The sequence below is a fragment of the Athene noctua genome, chromosome 5, assembly GCF_965140245.1.
Source record: "Athene noctua chromosome 5, bAthNoc1.hap1.1, whole genome shotgun sequence".
In the NCBI taxonomy this organism is placed as follows: Eukaryota; Metazoa; Chordata; class Aves; order Strigiformes; family Strigidae; genus Athene; species Athene noctua.
The window spans coordinates 10258429-10273476 of record NC_134041.1 but is presented as its reverse complement, the minus strand read 5'-3'; the positions used below and the strand labels follow the sequence as shown (position 1 = coordinate 10273476).

Below are 15048 nucleotides of genomic sequence, written 5' to 3'. Positions count from 1 at the left end.
GTGCACGGGGCGGGGTGGGGGATGCGAGCAGGCTGGCAGCTCTCTTCCTCCTTCCCTCCCTCCCTCCGTCCCTCCCTCCCTCCTCATCCCCAGCCGCCGCCGCCGGTGAGGTGCAGACCGGCGCGGGCAGCGGGGAAGAAGGGCAGGCGAGGGCTGTGAGCCCATTCTGCGGGCAAGCCGTGCATTTCCCGAGGCCCCGTGGGCTCCTTCCCTCCCAACAAGCGCTGTTGTGATTTGGCAGCCGCCCGGCCCCTCCACCTGCCTCTCCGCCCGGCATTGGCTGATCGCGGCTGGTGCCGGCCGGGGCGCCCGGGCGGGGTGGGCGGCCTCCGCCCGAGCCAGACGGCCGGTGCCTGCCTTCCTCGGGAGGGATGAAGCTCTCCTGGCTTGGCGTGGATCTCTCCCGGGTGCTGCACTTGGCTGCCGTCTTCTGCCTGACCTGCGTGCTGCTGAAGGCCATCCAGCTGTACCACCGGCGGCGGGAGCTGCTCAGGGCGCTGGCCGACTTCCCCGGCCACCCGACCCACTGGCTCTTCGGCCACGTCCACGAGGTAGGGCGAGAGCCGGGTCTGCGCTGCCGGGGAGGGCAGGGAGCCGTTTCCCCACATCAGGGGGAATGGTGCTGCTGGGACTCACGCCCGTGGTCCAGGAGAATTGCTTCTGTCAACCCCAGGGGGAGGGGGAAGGTGGGCATCCTTTTTCTCAGCCATACAGACCGCTTTCTCTGCTTGTGATGCCAAAGAACAGCACGCTCAGGCTGCTGCAGAATGCCCGGTGGGAAGAGGTGGTAGCTGGTTCGCAAGTTCGCAATAATAGAATGTGGTGTGGGCAAGGTCGTCCCAGGGTGTAACCCAGCACTGTGCAATAACCCAGCAGCCGTGCGGCTCTGTCCCGGGACAGGCTCAGCTGTCACCTCCCTGTGCCTGTGGAAGTCAGGGCACGGCCGCTGCAGCCGTCCCTGCGACCCTGAGCAGATGCACGCTGCTCCCAGCATCCAGAGGCACCTTCTCTCCCTTGCCAGCTTGCACTGGTTTCACAGCAAGGTGAGCCAGACAGGGCACTGATCAATTTGAGCCACATTTAAGCCACAAAACATCCCAGCTATAGCATCTGGCACAGGGGCCACGGATCTTTTTAAGTTTGCATTAAACCATGACTAACTAAACCTGCGTACAAGCCTTGTTCTGGGCACTTACGATGTGGATGATAATTCTCCAAGGTACGTGCTTGCCCACACAGATCAGCATGGCTGCCTTGGCAAACAGATTGCCACAATTCATCGGTAGCTTCGTGAGGAGTGCTGAGCTGCCTGACTTGAAAAGCTTTTCCATACATGCTAAAGGTTGCTTTGAATCGCCCTGACCTCTGCTGGGCTCTGCTGATGCCCTGCTCTGGCCAAATCTGTGGCATCTTAAAAAACTGGCAGCCTGAAAAGTAGCTGGAAGTCTGGAGGAGATGTCCTAGGGCTTGTCTGTGCTGTGGTGGCCCCAGACAGGAAGTCTTTTGGCAACGTAAGCATGAAGATGGGCCAGTTCACGGCTTTGTTGCTTTGCCAGTTAGACTTTAAAACTGCAGTTAAATACAGTATGTTTACCTTTTTGTCGGTTGTGGCTATTTATCCTGGAATGGGATTTAACCATTTGGGCCAGTCACTAGCTCCCATGATGGCGAAGTTGTTCATGGCTTGACTTTTACCTCAGACAGTATTTTTTGAAGAGTTCCTGTTTTGCAAATTTAATAATTTGCTGATTAAATGCTGCTGAATTCCCCAGAGCCCAGCAGTTCACTGAGCCAGTGAGGAAACTGGCAATGCTCTGGGTACAGACTGAATACAAACTTTATACGCATCTCAGAGGAGGACCTGAGAGCTGTATTCAGGGAGAGCACTGACATTTCCTATGCTGTTGATTTAAAGTGATTAATTGCCAGTTTTGATTCAGGCCAGTTTAGTATCTATAGTTGTCATACTCTGGGTGGATCTCCTGGGAGTATATCACTTTGTTTTAAAGCATTCTTAGGTATTAGTCTCTGCTTATCCAAAACGTTTGGTAGAAATCACATTAAAATATCAGGGGAGGTTGTGTAGAGCTGTTCAGCCTCACTGCAGCAGCAAGACTTAGTTAAAACCCATGGTTCCAGTCCTGAGCTGGCCAAGCCGACCTCCCATGGCCACAGTTGGTGGGAAGCAGAGGAGAACCGGGTCGCTGTCCCACGGGTGTAGGGAAATTGTCGGTCCCTTGGCAGCCCTTTGCCTGCATCTGCCCTGTGCGGGCAGCTGGTGGAGGGAAGCCAGCCTGGTTCTGACTGAGCATGGTGGAGCTTCGTGCTCAGATTTCAGCTCTTGTCTTTTCTGTTTCATCTGCTATCAGTGCGTAGTCATTAAAAGCGCCTTTAAGCACCTCTTCCCAGATGCTTTTAGTGTTGGATTTATTTCAAAACACATTTCAGCGTGAGATCATGCTATAACCTTTCTTTCTTAGATCCAATCAGGGGTTATACTTTTCTTTTCAAGCTCCCAAGGGGGGAAGAAGTAGAAGTGATGGTCTTTCATGCAGAGCCTGGCAGCTGGAGGCCTGGTTAAGAAGCAGGAGCTTTCTGTTCCTGTTCCTTTGCAGCCCACAGGACTTCTTTACACCCTCTGCCCCGGGAGCACCCAGAACAGCAGGTAGAGGTCACTCACCTTGGGGTAACATCTCCTCTCAGATAAACCCTTCACACCCTCTGCCAACATAGAGATGGTTCTTGATAGTAGAAGACAAGGCTGGTGCTCCAACAACAAGGTTGGATGCAAAGGCTTCTAGCATTAGGACTTCTGCCAGTGAGGCTTACTCAGCATCTCCCAATTACTTCCATTTATGCTTTCTGTGATTTCATGATGGGAGGAAGAACAAGAAGACACATCAAAGGGACTTTCCTGTGTTCAAGTGTCACTCAGCTAAAGGCACCATGCCAAGCCCCACTTCTGCTGGCATTGCCAAAGGGGTGGGTGCTGTGGAGGGTTGCCTCCTTTTACCCCAAAACTTGAACCCTGCAACCAGAGAAATGGATGATTCTCTTTAATAAGTCCAAAATATTGAACCTGAGCAAGAGAAGTTTAACAATAACTTTCTGTCATTAATGATAACTGGATGTAGTTTGTCATTCTGCTGAATGCAAGAGACACACAGAGGACATGCTGCAGGGACCCCCCCCAGCTCACAAGGAAGGGAGGTCAGCCTCGGTGCACAGAGTCTGGCTGTGCCATCACACAGCCTGTGCAGTCCCATGGCCCATGCCCCATGGCTCCTGAGCATACTCTCTGAGACAAGCCTGGACATGGGTAATTATTTGAGTACAAGCCATCTCCCAGACTGAGAAACACTAGCCAAACTAAAAGCTGAGCTGAGCTAACTCAGCACCAAAGCAAGTGAGCAAATATTCACTTGACTCTGTCCACGGGGTGACTCTGGCTGATTTCTGCACCAGTAGATCGATGTAATTGAACTTCAAGCTTCAAGTCAAAGCAGCAGCAGCTATGTCAAGCCCTAGCTCACCAAAATCCTTCTCCCTGATATTGTGGCAGAATAGTTTCTGTTCAAAGAAAAAGGAATTCTTGCACGGTTTTGTTTCTGTGACCTTTTTTTCTCTGCCTGGGACTTTGGATCTTTCCACTGATCTTTCCACTTGTTCTTTGGTTGTTGCCTATTTAATATACAACAACACTGGCTATAAAAGCAATAAAACGGTCATTACTTTTGAAGAGTAAACCTGCCAGTGTCGCTGATACAAATGCTGGTGCTCACGTTGTGAGGTGTTGTGCAGCTTCCAAGGACCAGAGATGAACCTTTCTTGGAGCACCAGCTCTTCATCACCTATTACATTCAATTCCTGAAAATCAATGAAATCTTAACCTGACATTATTAACCAGTGTCCCCTCATCTGTACAGTCTGTCGGTAACTTTGGACTCATTCTGTTGAATTTTACCTGGACACTGGCCTTCTCCACCTAAATGGCTGGAGGTAGCTGTGGCCAAGGTTTTCTGGTCAAGAAACATCATTGCACCAGGGCAAACACAGCAGCAATGTCCTTTGCTGCTGTAAAAGTGCTGCTGTATTTTCTCATGACTGCAGGTTGCCAATTGCTCAGCCATGTGCAAGTGAGAACATATCTGGACATCCCAAAATGCAGATGCTGTCTGGGGCAAATCTGAGTCTTCTTTGGGGTGGCCATGGAAAAAGAGCAGAAAATGTATGTGCACTGATAGGCACCACAACTGTCCCTAAAGATGTTCTCCATGGTTAGGGTCAATTGATAGGGAAGAATTATTTTATATGAGGTTTAAAAGTAATGGGCATCTCTACTTCTGCTGCTCTGCAAAACCAGAGAGACAATACCTTGTTTGCCATTACCTGGTTTTGTGACACAGAAAGACCTTGAGCTTTTTAAGACAGTGGTTTGGGAGATGTTTTTTTTTCTTCCTCCAAATCTAAATATTATTCCTCTTTTTACTTCCATACCACTACAGTTTCTCAAGGAGGAAGAGGTGCTGGACAAGGTGGAGATCTGGGCACAGAAGTACCTATATGCTCACCCTCTCTGGTTTGGGAGTTTCTCAGCGTTCCTGGTTGTCACCGATCCTGACTATGCCAAGGCTCTGTTGGCCAGAGGAGGTGAGAAGATGGTGCCTTCAGCTGTGGAGCAACAACGATAGCCTGCAGATTTCCCATGCCAGCCTAAAAATTCACAGCAAGGCAGGGTTTTGCAGAGAGCTTGTCTTGCAGAAATCATCTAAAGTCATGGAGAAATACATCTTCGTACCATGCCCTTGGTGCATCAGGCACAGGGCTATGGGTGTGACAGGGGCCTCTCCAAATCTGACAAATCAGACTTCCTCAAGTGTTCCTTGAAAAGTTATCTTCTTGGTTCCTGATCCCAGCAAAGGGAAGGCAGCTGAAAGCTTTTTTCTGAACTCAGACCCCTGGCTCCTACTGTAGAGCTGTATCTTTAGTGCCTCCAGAGAGAAGGGTGTGAAACAGTGCTCTCTGGGTGGGTTGATCATTTATCTAGACTTTGGACTACTAGTATTCTTGTTTACTCCACTCTGGGCATCTGCTTTTATAAGCGTTTTTCACAACTGGGCCAAATGATGTTGTTTTGTTGTGAAATACTGATGAATTCTGCAGGGATGCCACCAATTCTGCTTCATACCCAACCAAAAGTGAAAGCCCGGAGGGAGCTTTCAGGTGCAAACCAGTGGGTTGATGCTACTGAAACATTTACCATTTTATTTTCTCTTTCTTGATTATTTTTTTACAGATCCCAAAGATAACATCAGCTATAAACACCTTGTCCCGTGGATCGGTATGTATTCCCAGGGCTTTGTCTACCAGGAATGTTTCTGAAATTAGTCAAGATCATGCTATAAATAAACAGCATTCTGTTTGTTCCTTGAGGCAGTTATAGCTAAAAGCTTCCTGAAATTTTTACATTTTTTAAAAGGTACTAAATAATATTATTTTTTGTAATTCAAGGAAAGAAAGTTTAGACATAGTCATATGTACAGATGAGAACCACTTACACATCCACAGATAGCAAGGGGTGGTGATGGTAAAAGCTCAGATTCAATGGAGGACTGGTGAAAAATACATCTGGTGATCTGAAGCTCTCAGCTCCAGCAGTGTTGGTGCTTCTTTTCAGAGGCAGCGCTGCGTCATTTCAGTGAGCAGGGCTCTGCTTGGCCCTGGGAACCCTGGAGCTGGTGGCAGCATTTGGAAATACTCTCTCATAGCAGCTCAGACAGCAGATTTAATCATGGTCCTTGAAGGCAGAGGCTGCATCTGCAGGCAGGTGAAAGAAGCCTGCTTGTGCCCAGCAAAACATGCCTTGCCTGTGTTTCCACAGGGAATGGGTTGCTGATCTTACATGGACCAAAATGGCACCAACATCGAAAACTCCTGACTCCAGGGTTTCATTATGACATCTTGAAACCATACGTGACCCTGATGGCAGAGTCTACTAATGTGATGCTGGTAGGACTCATATGTGATCCTCCTTTCTCTGCCCTGTTTCCTTTACCCTGATACTGGCTGTTTAGTAGGTAAATGCTGGAGCAAGGTTTTCTTGCAGTGCTCTTACTCACAACCTGGTAATTGTAAGGACAGGCTGTGTCCTGGCAGTCAAGCTTTCTGAGCCACCACAAATCCCTGCCTGTGAGTTCCCTGCAGGGACTGTCTCTGATACTGCTTTGGGCTCTGGGGCTAAAATTTGAGGATTAATGTTACTGCCATCCCCAAACTGCACATAATCTCAATCCCAACTGCAGCTGCTTATAAAGTGTTTTTGTAAATGAAGAATTGAAGTTAAAAAAGGTGCGTAATAAATCCTCAAAATATACAGTTTGGAGCAGAACTATACTGTGACCTAAGGTTAAAAGGTATAATTTCCTGTCAGCATACCCATGACTGGATTGCAATCCTTGCCTTGACTAGTAGACAGTGAAACTGCACGGTTCTTCCATCCATGAGTGCTGGGCACAGTGGAAACCAGTGTGAATGACAAGTGAGGGACTTTGTGCATGTGGACCAGCAGGAGTTACCGACAGCGCTGAGGGATCTGGTGTAGTTGGGAATTGTCAGTGCTAGGTTAACGGCTGGACTAGATGATCTTCAAGGTCCTTTCCAACCTAGATGATTCTGTGATTGTGTGATTCTGTGAGTTTGGGTGCCAAATCTATTCCTTCTCCTTTGCCTCACTCCATTCAACCTCCCCAGCAGTTTTCCATGGATCCTGGCTGTCCTTCCTCCCTCCAGCCCAGGGAGCAGCCAGGAGCCGGGGATTGGAGAGCCAGGAGGGCTTTTGCAATGCACACAAGTGCCTGGCAGTTTATAATTCCTTGCAGACAACGCAAAGTGCCTATTGTGGGAATCCATGCCACCAGGTGGCAATCGTTGTATGTACTAAGGACATGTCTGTCCATATAAGCCCGGTTCCCTAGCCTGGTCTCATGCTGCGGGAGCTCAGATGTGAGTGTACTCCTCCATCTCCTTCCTTTCTCAGCTTTTGAGTCCACTAGTTCCTTACAGCCACGAAGGGACGGAGAATCATTTCATGTCTGCCAGGCAAGAAAAACACTTAGATTTTCTCTAAGGATCCCCTATGGAAGAGCTGAGCAAGAGCTCCTATATTATATGCTGGAAAAGCACAGCAGCAGAGAGATCATGGGATGGAGGAAAAAGCTTGGTCAGAAGTTTGCAGCTTAGGCACCAAACTCATACGTGTTTGAGAACAGACTTGGTGAAGCCCAATGCTGACGTGCTGCTCTTGTGCAGGAAAGATGCTGCACTCTGAGACCCTATCACCAACAGTGAGCCCATCCTGGGCTTCTCCAGGGTGCCCTTGCCCCAGGGTAGGGTGTACCAGGGTTCAAGGCTGCCAGGATTCAAGAGTAACAGCTGCCTAAGGCAAATCTTGTATTAACTATCCTGCTCTTGGCTTCCTCCCTTCTCTGGGATTTTGACAGCAACAAAGAGATCCTCTTCTTTTTTCCATTTCTCTGGGATGTATCCCTAGCTGAGCACTCATTTAACCAGAGGATGACTCCACATTATGCAGAACTGTCCCATCACATCTCATTTCTGTCTCCTTTGTGCCCTAGGATAAATGGGAACAGCTGGTCACAGATGGGGAACCAGTGGAGCTCTTTGAGCATGTCAGTTTGATGACTCTTGATAGCATCATGAAATGTGCCTTCAGTTGTCACAGCAACTGCCAGACCAACAGGTCAGTGCTGCCTGCCCCCAAACCCTGGCAGAAAGTTTGCAGCTCAGAAGGGAAATGGGTAAATTAGTTGTCATGGTGCTCCCGAATTTACACACTTCCACCATTCCCCTCTCCCCAGGAAAAACACCTACATCCAGGCTGTCTACAGCCTATGCCTCATGGTGCACCAGCGCCTTCGCATCTTCCCGTACCACAATGACATCATTTACTGGCTCAGCCCCCACGGATATCGGTTCAGGAAGGTCTGCCAGCTTGCTCATGACCACACAGGTATTCCCTTTCTTCATCCTCTCCCAAAGCTTTCAAACAGGGTGCGTGGTGGCTGACTACAGGCAATCAAGTTGCCTCCTTGCCCATACAGTGATCCTGCCCAGAGGCTTGGAGCTGAGATCCAAGCAGAGCAGCTGCTTGCAGCAGTGATCTGATCTAGACATGAAGCAAGGGGCTCACACAGCTCCTGGGTTATTAAATTGGACTAATGGAGAGATTTTCCTCTGGGAACGCTCCTGTTAAATGACCAGACACTGGTGAGACAAGAGATGGGTGTTGCAGGCAACACTGATGAAAGGAATGATTTTCCTTTCCAGGCCAGGTGTGATTTTAATACAGGAGGGGAGGGTAAAATAGGCTGTGGAGTCTGGGGTGGACAAAGAAGCTTGCAGAAAAGGATGGCGGTGTGCACAGCATTTATTGCCATGCTGCTGAAAAAGCCAAGCTGCCTGAGATGCAGAAGCTCACGTCGAATGCATCACGTACTGAGTGGTGGTCACCCCCTTGGTGAGCTTTGCATTTGCAGCATGATTTTGTAGCTCCTGCCCCTACTGAACCTTCAACCCTTTCTTCCCCAGACAAGGTGATACAAGAGCGAAAGGAGTCCCTTAAAGATGAACAGGAATTTGAAAAGATCCAGAAGAAGAGACATTTGGACTTCTTGGACATTCTGCTGTGTGCCAAAGTGAGTGGTGAGGAGTGGGTGTGCAGCAGGGCAGCAGGGGACTGAACATTAGGGAAAAAAATTTTCACAGAAAGAGTGGTCAGACAGTGAAATAGGCTGCCCAGGGAGGTGGTGGAGTTGCCATCCCTGGATGACTTTAAGTGTCATTTAGATGAGATGCTGAGGGATATGGTGTAGGGGAGAACTTTGTAGACTAGGGCTGATGGTTGGGCTCAATGATCCCAAGGGTCTTTTCCAACCTGAATGATTCTGTGAAAAGCCAGTCACTCTTTGCAGGGGTGCCACAAACCACCAGAGTCCCTCAGGAGTGCACAAGCCATTATAATAAATTAGCCCAGTCCTGCCCCGTTGAGGAGGAGCCAATATGATCATTTTCCATCACTGAAATCTTGGTAGCATCTGTTGGGGAATGCATCACACAGAGGGATATCATAGTCCTGGTGGTTTAATATGGTGGGAATAAAGGGTTTTATAAGTGAAGGAAAAGGGGCCCTGAATTCAGTCTAAGCAGAGATTGATTTTGTTTATACATATCCCAAGGTCATTGCCTATATATATATATGGACCATTATAATATATATAATCTATATTATTTGTATTCTATATATCCTATATATATTTTTTATATATATGGGATATCATTTTTATATATATGGGCCACTGAAGTGTCTCTGGGCTGTTAGGATGAGAACGGAGCTGGACTGTCTGATGAGGACCTGCGTGCCGAGGTGGACACATTCATGTTTGAGGGCCATGACACAACAGCCAGTGGGATCTCCTGGCTCTTGTACTGCCTGGCGTCACACCCCGAGCACCAGGCACGGTGCCGGGAGGAGATCCAGGGGATCCTGGGGCACCGGGAGACGCTCCAGTGGTAAGGTTGCACGTTTCCTCAGCTGGTAACATTTTTCCCATTGCTGCCATTTCTAAGTGAGCAATGTCTTCAGGGTTTGAAAGATGGGATGCTAAAGGTTGCTGCATGCACAGGGACTTCATAGGATGGAGCAGACACTGCATCCTTCAGCTAAATCTGCTTCCCTGCCCTTCAGAGCTCGTATTACCAGGGCAGACAAACCACCCCAGACCAGGAGGGACATGGTGGATGCCATGCAAGATCTGGGCCACCAACACCACTCTTTGCTCTCTCCTACATTCTCACAGGATGTTGTAGTTGTGGCTTTTCACCTTCTGCTGTCACTTTGCACTTGAGCTTGTTCAGAGGCTGTTAAGGCTGTTCAGAGGTGTCCTGGGGTCCCCAGCTTGCAGCAGTCTGTGGTTGGACGTTGTGGGTCCCTCCATACACCCCATCTGTTGCAAGGGGATCTGCCCAGGGGGCTGCTGGCCATGGGGCAAGGGGCCTCCGGGCACAGGGCAGCAGGGGGAGTATGGAGCTCAGCCTGCCTCTGTCCCGGCAGGGAGGACCTGGGCAAGATGACTTACAGCACCATGTGCATCAAGGAGAGCCTTCGCCTTTACCCACCAGTGCCCGGCGTGTCCCGGCAGCTCAGCAAACCCATCACCTTTCCTGATGGACGAACCTTGCCAGAAGGTCTGTAAACCCCATTCCCACTTCATAGAATTGTGCTCTCGGGCATCAGCCGCATCCTCACTGCCTGCCACAGAACAAAGGTGACAGCCCTGCCTCTGTGACCTGCTCCTTGCTGGCACAGACACTCAGATAGCACTGTCCAGATGTTGGCATCCCGTTGATAGACTGAGGTCTGGGCTGTACAGCAGCATCCCTGTGACATCCTTCCTGCCACCATCGCTATAGGGCAGCTGTGCCTGTGCCAAAAGCCCCTTCTCTTCCTGGCCATGCACAAGCTCATGGTTCACCCATTTTGGCAAACAGCAGTCGCAGAGGGGCAGGGACTAGTCCCATCCCAACTCGCAGCATGCAAATTTCCCTGTGCTGCTCCCTTCCTTCTCTGATTTGACACACAAGTGGGCAGTGTTGGTGGGGGGACAATGAGCCTGCAGTGCCAGTGCCTTCCTCATTTCCACTGTTTGGCTGCTTACAACTAAACAAATGGAAGAATGGAAGATGTTTAGTTTTCTCTCAAGCCAATGACAAAACCCTCAAAGGTTTCCAGTTGACAGATAAGACCATGACGATTTAGACAGACCTTTGTGTGAGCATGCTGCAACCTTCCCTTTAGTTTCTTTGTCACTGACCCCTTTTCTCCTCAATTGCTCTACAGGCAGCATCGCCGCGATAAGCATTTATCTCATTCACAGAAACCCTGCAGTATGGAAAGACCCTCTGGTGAGTTTTCTTTTGCCCTTCTAATAATTTTTCTCATTTATGTTGTGCCTCTTCCAATGTTCTCCCCACGTGTTAGCAAGAGAGCAGAGCCTCCCCTTGCTCCCAAACAGCTTTGCCCACAGGAGTCATGCTGAGAAGCAATTGCTTTGTGTTAGTCTCGACCAGCTGCAGCACAGGGCAGTCAGACAACAGCATTAGGGCTGGGTGCTGCCCAAATGGTAAGACAGAGTGCTCCAAAGAGCTTGTATTAACAGGCAAAAAGATGATATTTTGCTCAGCCTACACATGGAGAATTGAATCCCAGCTTCGTGGTTTTCAGCATATCTATGTCTGGTTTGTCTTGGCAACACTGCTGCCAGGCTTAGTGGAAAGCAAGGGAGTCTGGTGTATGAGTTTCAGTCCACCTCAGAATGAATTCTCTCTCCAATGGGGTTGTTCAGAAATTATGGGGTGTCATGTTTCTGAAGATACCAGTCAGTACTGTGTTCCTTAAATATTCACTTTCTCTTGCTGCATATTCTTCCTTTACAGGTGTTCGACCCTTTGCGGTTTTCCCCAGAGAACATCTCTGGCAGACACTCTCACGCTTTTCTGCCTTTTTCTGCTGGAATGAGGTAAGGTGTATTGAACACTGAAGGAGTAGCAGGGAGAGAAAAAATGCAACCCTGGAAACTGCTGAGCCTGAAAAGCTGCTGTTATAATTGCTCTCAGGGAAGCACTCGCAGAGTGCTTTCAGAGACCACCACCTGAAGTCCTTGTCCTGCAGCGTTAAACAGTTCATGAGCATATAACAAGCATTTGTGCCGCAGACTGGTTCTGATACCAGCAGGCTAAATGGGAAGGAAACGTCCTTGGCCCCTCCTGAGGGTAGGGAACCAGGTCCCAAAGCTGTGGAGCATCCTGCTGGCATCGTGTGGGGAGCCTGCAGCATCCTTGGCTCACCTGCTCTCCTCTCCTTGATGAAGAGACCCCATCCCACCCCCTGCCCCACCCTTTGATTCCCCCTTCTCCCCTGGCCCCAGTGCTGCCCTTCATCCTGTGCTCACCCCGCCAAGGCAAGATTGTTGCAGACTCTCCTGCTTGGGGACCCCCCACCTTGGCTCTGCTGGCATCTCCTTTGGCTTCCCCATCTCCCCTCCCTGTTAGTGCTCACTGAACACACATCCAGGAGCTCCAGATGCTCCCCATGGTTCCCCCTGCTCAGTCCATGCCCTGCTTTTCCTACCCAAAATACTGCCTGGGGTCCCCAGAGCTGCAGAGGGGAAGGGTTGTGTGCTGGTGTGAGTGCTGGGCTCTGGCCACAGGGATTTGCTGTGCCCAGCACTGAGATGTCATGGCTGAGCTGCTCTGTTTTACCCCAGGAACTGCATTGGGCAGCAGTTCGCCATGAATGAGATGAAGGTGGCACTGGCCCTGACCCTGCTCCGTTTCGAGCTCTCTCCTGACCCCGCCAAGCCTCCCTGCAAAATACCTCAGATCATCCTTCGCTCCAAGAATGGGATTCACCTGTATCTAAAGAAAATCTGCTGATGCTGGAAAACGTCCTGCCTTTGCCAGAGGAAGGGACCAAGCAGATGGCGGGACAATGTTTCTCTGGGGCAAAAAGTGCAGGGCAGGATTTGGGCATGAGGATTCCTGGTTTCTGTGGTTCTCCCACGAGCTGAAAGCCCTCTCAGCCTGGGCCCAGCCAGCCTAGGTGACCTTGCACAGACTCATTGCCATCTGCTCTGCGAGCGCTGCTCTTGGAGCAGCTGGGCATGGCCAGGCCTCTTCTCTGGCTGTCCCCTTGTCCTCCCATAAGGGCTGGCCTGGCCTGGGAACATCTGCAGGTCCCACCAGCTTCCTCCTTACCAAATCCTGCATTTGCACTCATGTCGTGGCTGAAACTAACGGTTCCCAGCCCTGCTCTGTCATCAGCACCTTCCTCAGTGCCTAGAGGTCAGCTCTCCTCTCCTGCAGCAGGAACAGCCTGTGGCAGACCTCTGTCTCTCTTCTCACACTCAATGTGTGTCTGTTTTGTTGAAAACACTAATTCCAGTTTGGGCTCTAAAATTCTGCCTAAACTACATCATATTCTGTAATTTTTGTGTTAATAAACCAATAATTATTCCTGTAACAGCAGCTGCATCAGTTTTTATTACTGATGTTTTCCCACTTTACCATAAATATGGTGTAAAAGACCTTTAGAAATGGGAGATGGAGAGGAAACCCATGAGCAGCAAGAGGCAACCCTGGGGGTGTCTGGCTGGACTCCTGCCTGTGAGTCTCCAGCTGCAGCCAACGCAGCATCTCCTTCCATGGGCAACCCCTTAACAGGGGTCCAACGTGCAACCTTAATTTAAAGCTGCAAGGGAGGAGTTCTGATACTTAGGGGGTGTTTTATTCTTCTTTTTTCTCATTTTTGTTAGCTAGCTGATAAAGTTATGAGAGTTGTATGCTTGAAGTACACTGGAGGACACTAGTGAGCTGTCCTTTGCCTCTGCAGGAGTCATTATTGGGGCAGAAAGTATCAAACTGGGAAATCCCAAATGCTGCTGTTGCAATGTGTCATGGTGATGTCAACTGTGGTTCCGGCACTGTGAGCAGGCTGCTGTGCAGTAAGACAGCAGCTGACTTCATACAGCTCTCATCTGCAGAGATAAGGCAGATAGAAAGCAGCAGGGGAAACAGGAGGAATTTTTTGTGCGATACACTGTGCTAGACTATCAACACCATGAGTCAGTCACCGGTGAGCCCCATTAATGGAAGGTTATATCAAACATAATGTTTTGTCCAGTTTTAATTTTAAATATACAAAGGGTGCCCACAATAAATAATAGACATAATACAAATAACTTGTGTCATCCCTTGCTCTGAGCATACTACCAACCCACTGCAAATGTCACACCAAAGGTGTCCTCAGAACAGCTGTAACGGAGAAGCTGCAAAAAGCAGGCCTGTATATTGTGCAAATAGGGTTGCCCAGGTGCCTCCTCTGCCACATCACCCGTACCTCCTCTAACCACAGCTGTATCCACAGCTACCGCCAAGCCCCCCACAAACCCCTCGTGTGTCCCCTCCACCTACCTCTGTGCCAGCACATCCAGCTGCCGTCGATAAAACCTGCCCACCATGGGGTGCTGGTTTAGCCAAGCAGCCTTGAGAAGACACATCCATCAGCCAGCTTCACCTTTGATCTCCATACCTCATGGTGCTCCAGGCACCCAAGCTACAAATTATTTCCACCTATGAGCAAAACTTACAGGCTGCCCTGAAGCAACTCCTATGATTCAGTAATATCCCATTTCAGAAGAAATGGTAAAGGAAAATCACCTGCATGCATGGGTAAGACAAAGGACAAGACTGCATCATCCAGCTTCACCCTGAATTCAGTTACAACTTTGTTAAGCCTGAGTACACAAAAAATACCAGAAGATACCTACCCTGCTGTGGATTTGCATCCATAGCTAGCAAAAACTTGGGTCACTCCATATCCTGGAATAAATTAAAGGAAAGCAATGATTTATCTCCTCCTGATGAGGCTCTGATCCTGGAGGAAAGCAGTGAATGCACCTGGCTCACAGCTGCTCAGCCACAGCCTCAGTGATATGGCAAGTAATAAGCTGATAAAAGCCATTTTTTTCATTTATGTTCAGTTACATTTCAAGGTCATGGAGTAAAAGTTAATTGGGTAAAAGCTGCAAACTCACCTCACTTCTTCAGTTATGCTTAATCATATTTCAAGGTCACTGGGTAAAAGTTCATTGGGTAAAAGTTCATTGCAAACTCACCTCACCTCTATTACTAAACTAGGGCTGTTCCAGCTGCAGCAACTGAGGAGCTACATACTGAGGGTGATGCCAATACTCCCATGCAGACCCGCAACTGTTCTTGTCATTGAACAGTCCCAGAATGGTGGAGCTCAGCACACCAGAGCCATGCCGAAACCCATCACAGAAAGAGCAGGAGCGCTGTACATGAAGCATCAATGGAAACGGCCGTGTGTGAAAGCACTAGAAGGAATAGCATAAAGCAAAGATTGCAAAAATGGCCCGTATCAATGACCAAGGACACGTGGCAGCAGTAAAA

General features: G+C 49.2%; 1 protein-coding gene across 3 annotated transcripts; it reads left to right on the top strand.

Annotated features, from left to right (window-relative positions):
- Positions 1-251: 251 nt before the first annotated feature.
- Positions 252-13781, top strand: LOC141960580 (cytochrome P450 4B1-like). Of its 3 annotated transcripts, none has more exons than XM_074906256.1 (12): positions 252-551; positions 4506-4650; positions 5297-5341; positions 5882-6009; positions 7635-7759; positions 7878-8029; positions 8608-8714; positions 9398-9588; positions 10130-10263; positions 10916-10980; positions 11512-11594; positions 12342-13781. In XM_074906256.1, the coding sequence occupies exons 1-12, from the start codon at positions 372-374 to the stop codon at positions 12508-12510; spliced, it is 1524 nt and encodes a 507-aa protein (XP_074762357.1). In that variant the 5' UTR covers positions 252-371; the 3' UTR covers positions 12511-13781. The 3 variants fall into 3 exon arrangements, with proteins under 3 accessions (XP_074762357.1, XP_074762359.1, XP_074762360.1); XM_074906258.1 differs by having other exon boundaries at positions 252-567; positions 4522-4650; XM_074906259.1 differs by lacking the exon at positions 5297-5341 and having other exon boundaries at positions 252-567; positions 4522-4650.
- Positions 13782-15048: the final 1267 nt, after the last annotated feature.

Bases quoted from the DNA above. Each gene is read 5' to 3' on its own strand.
- LOC141960580 (XM_074906256.1), top strand. From the start codon at position 372: ATGAAGCTCTCCTGGCTTGGCGTGGATCTCTCCCGGGTGCTGCACTTG. The intron at 552-4,505 runs GTAGGGCGAGAG...ATACCACTACAG, and splicing joins TCTTCGGCCACGTCCACGAG to TTTCTCAAGGAGGAAGAGGT. The intron at 10,264-10,915 runs GTCTGTAAACCC...ATTGCTCTACAG, and splicing joins TGGACGAACCTTGCCAGAAG to GCAGCATCGCCGCGATAAGC.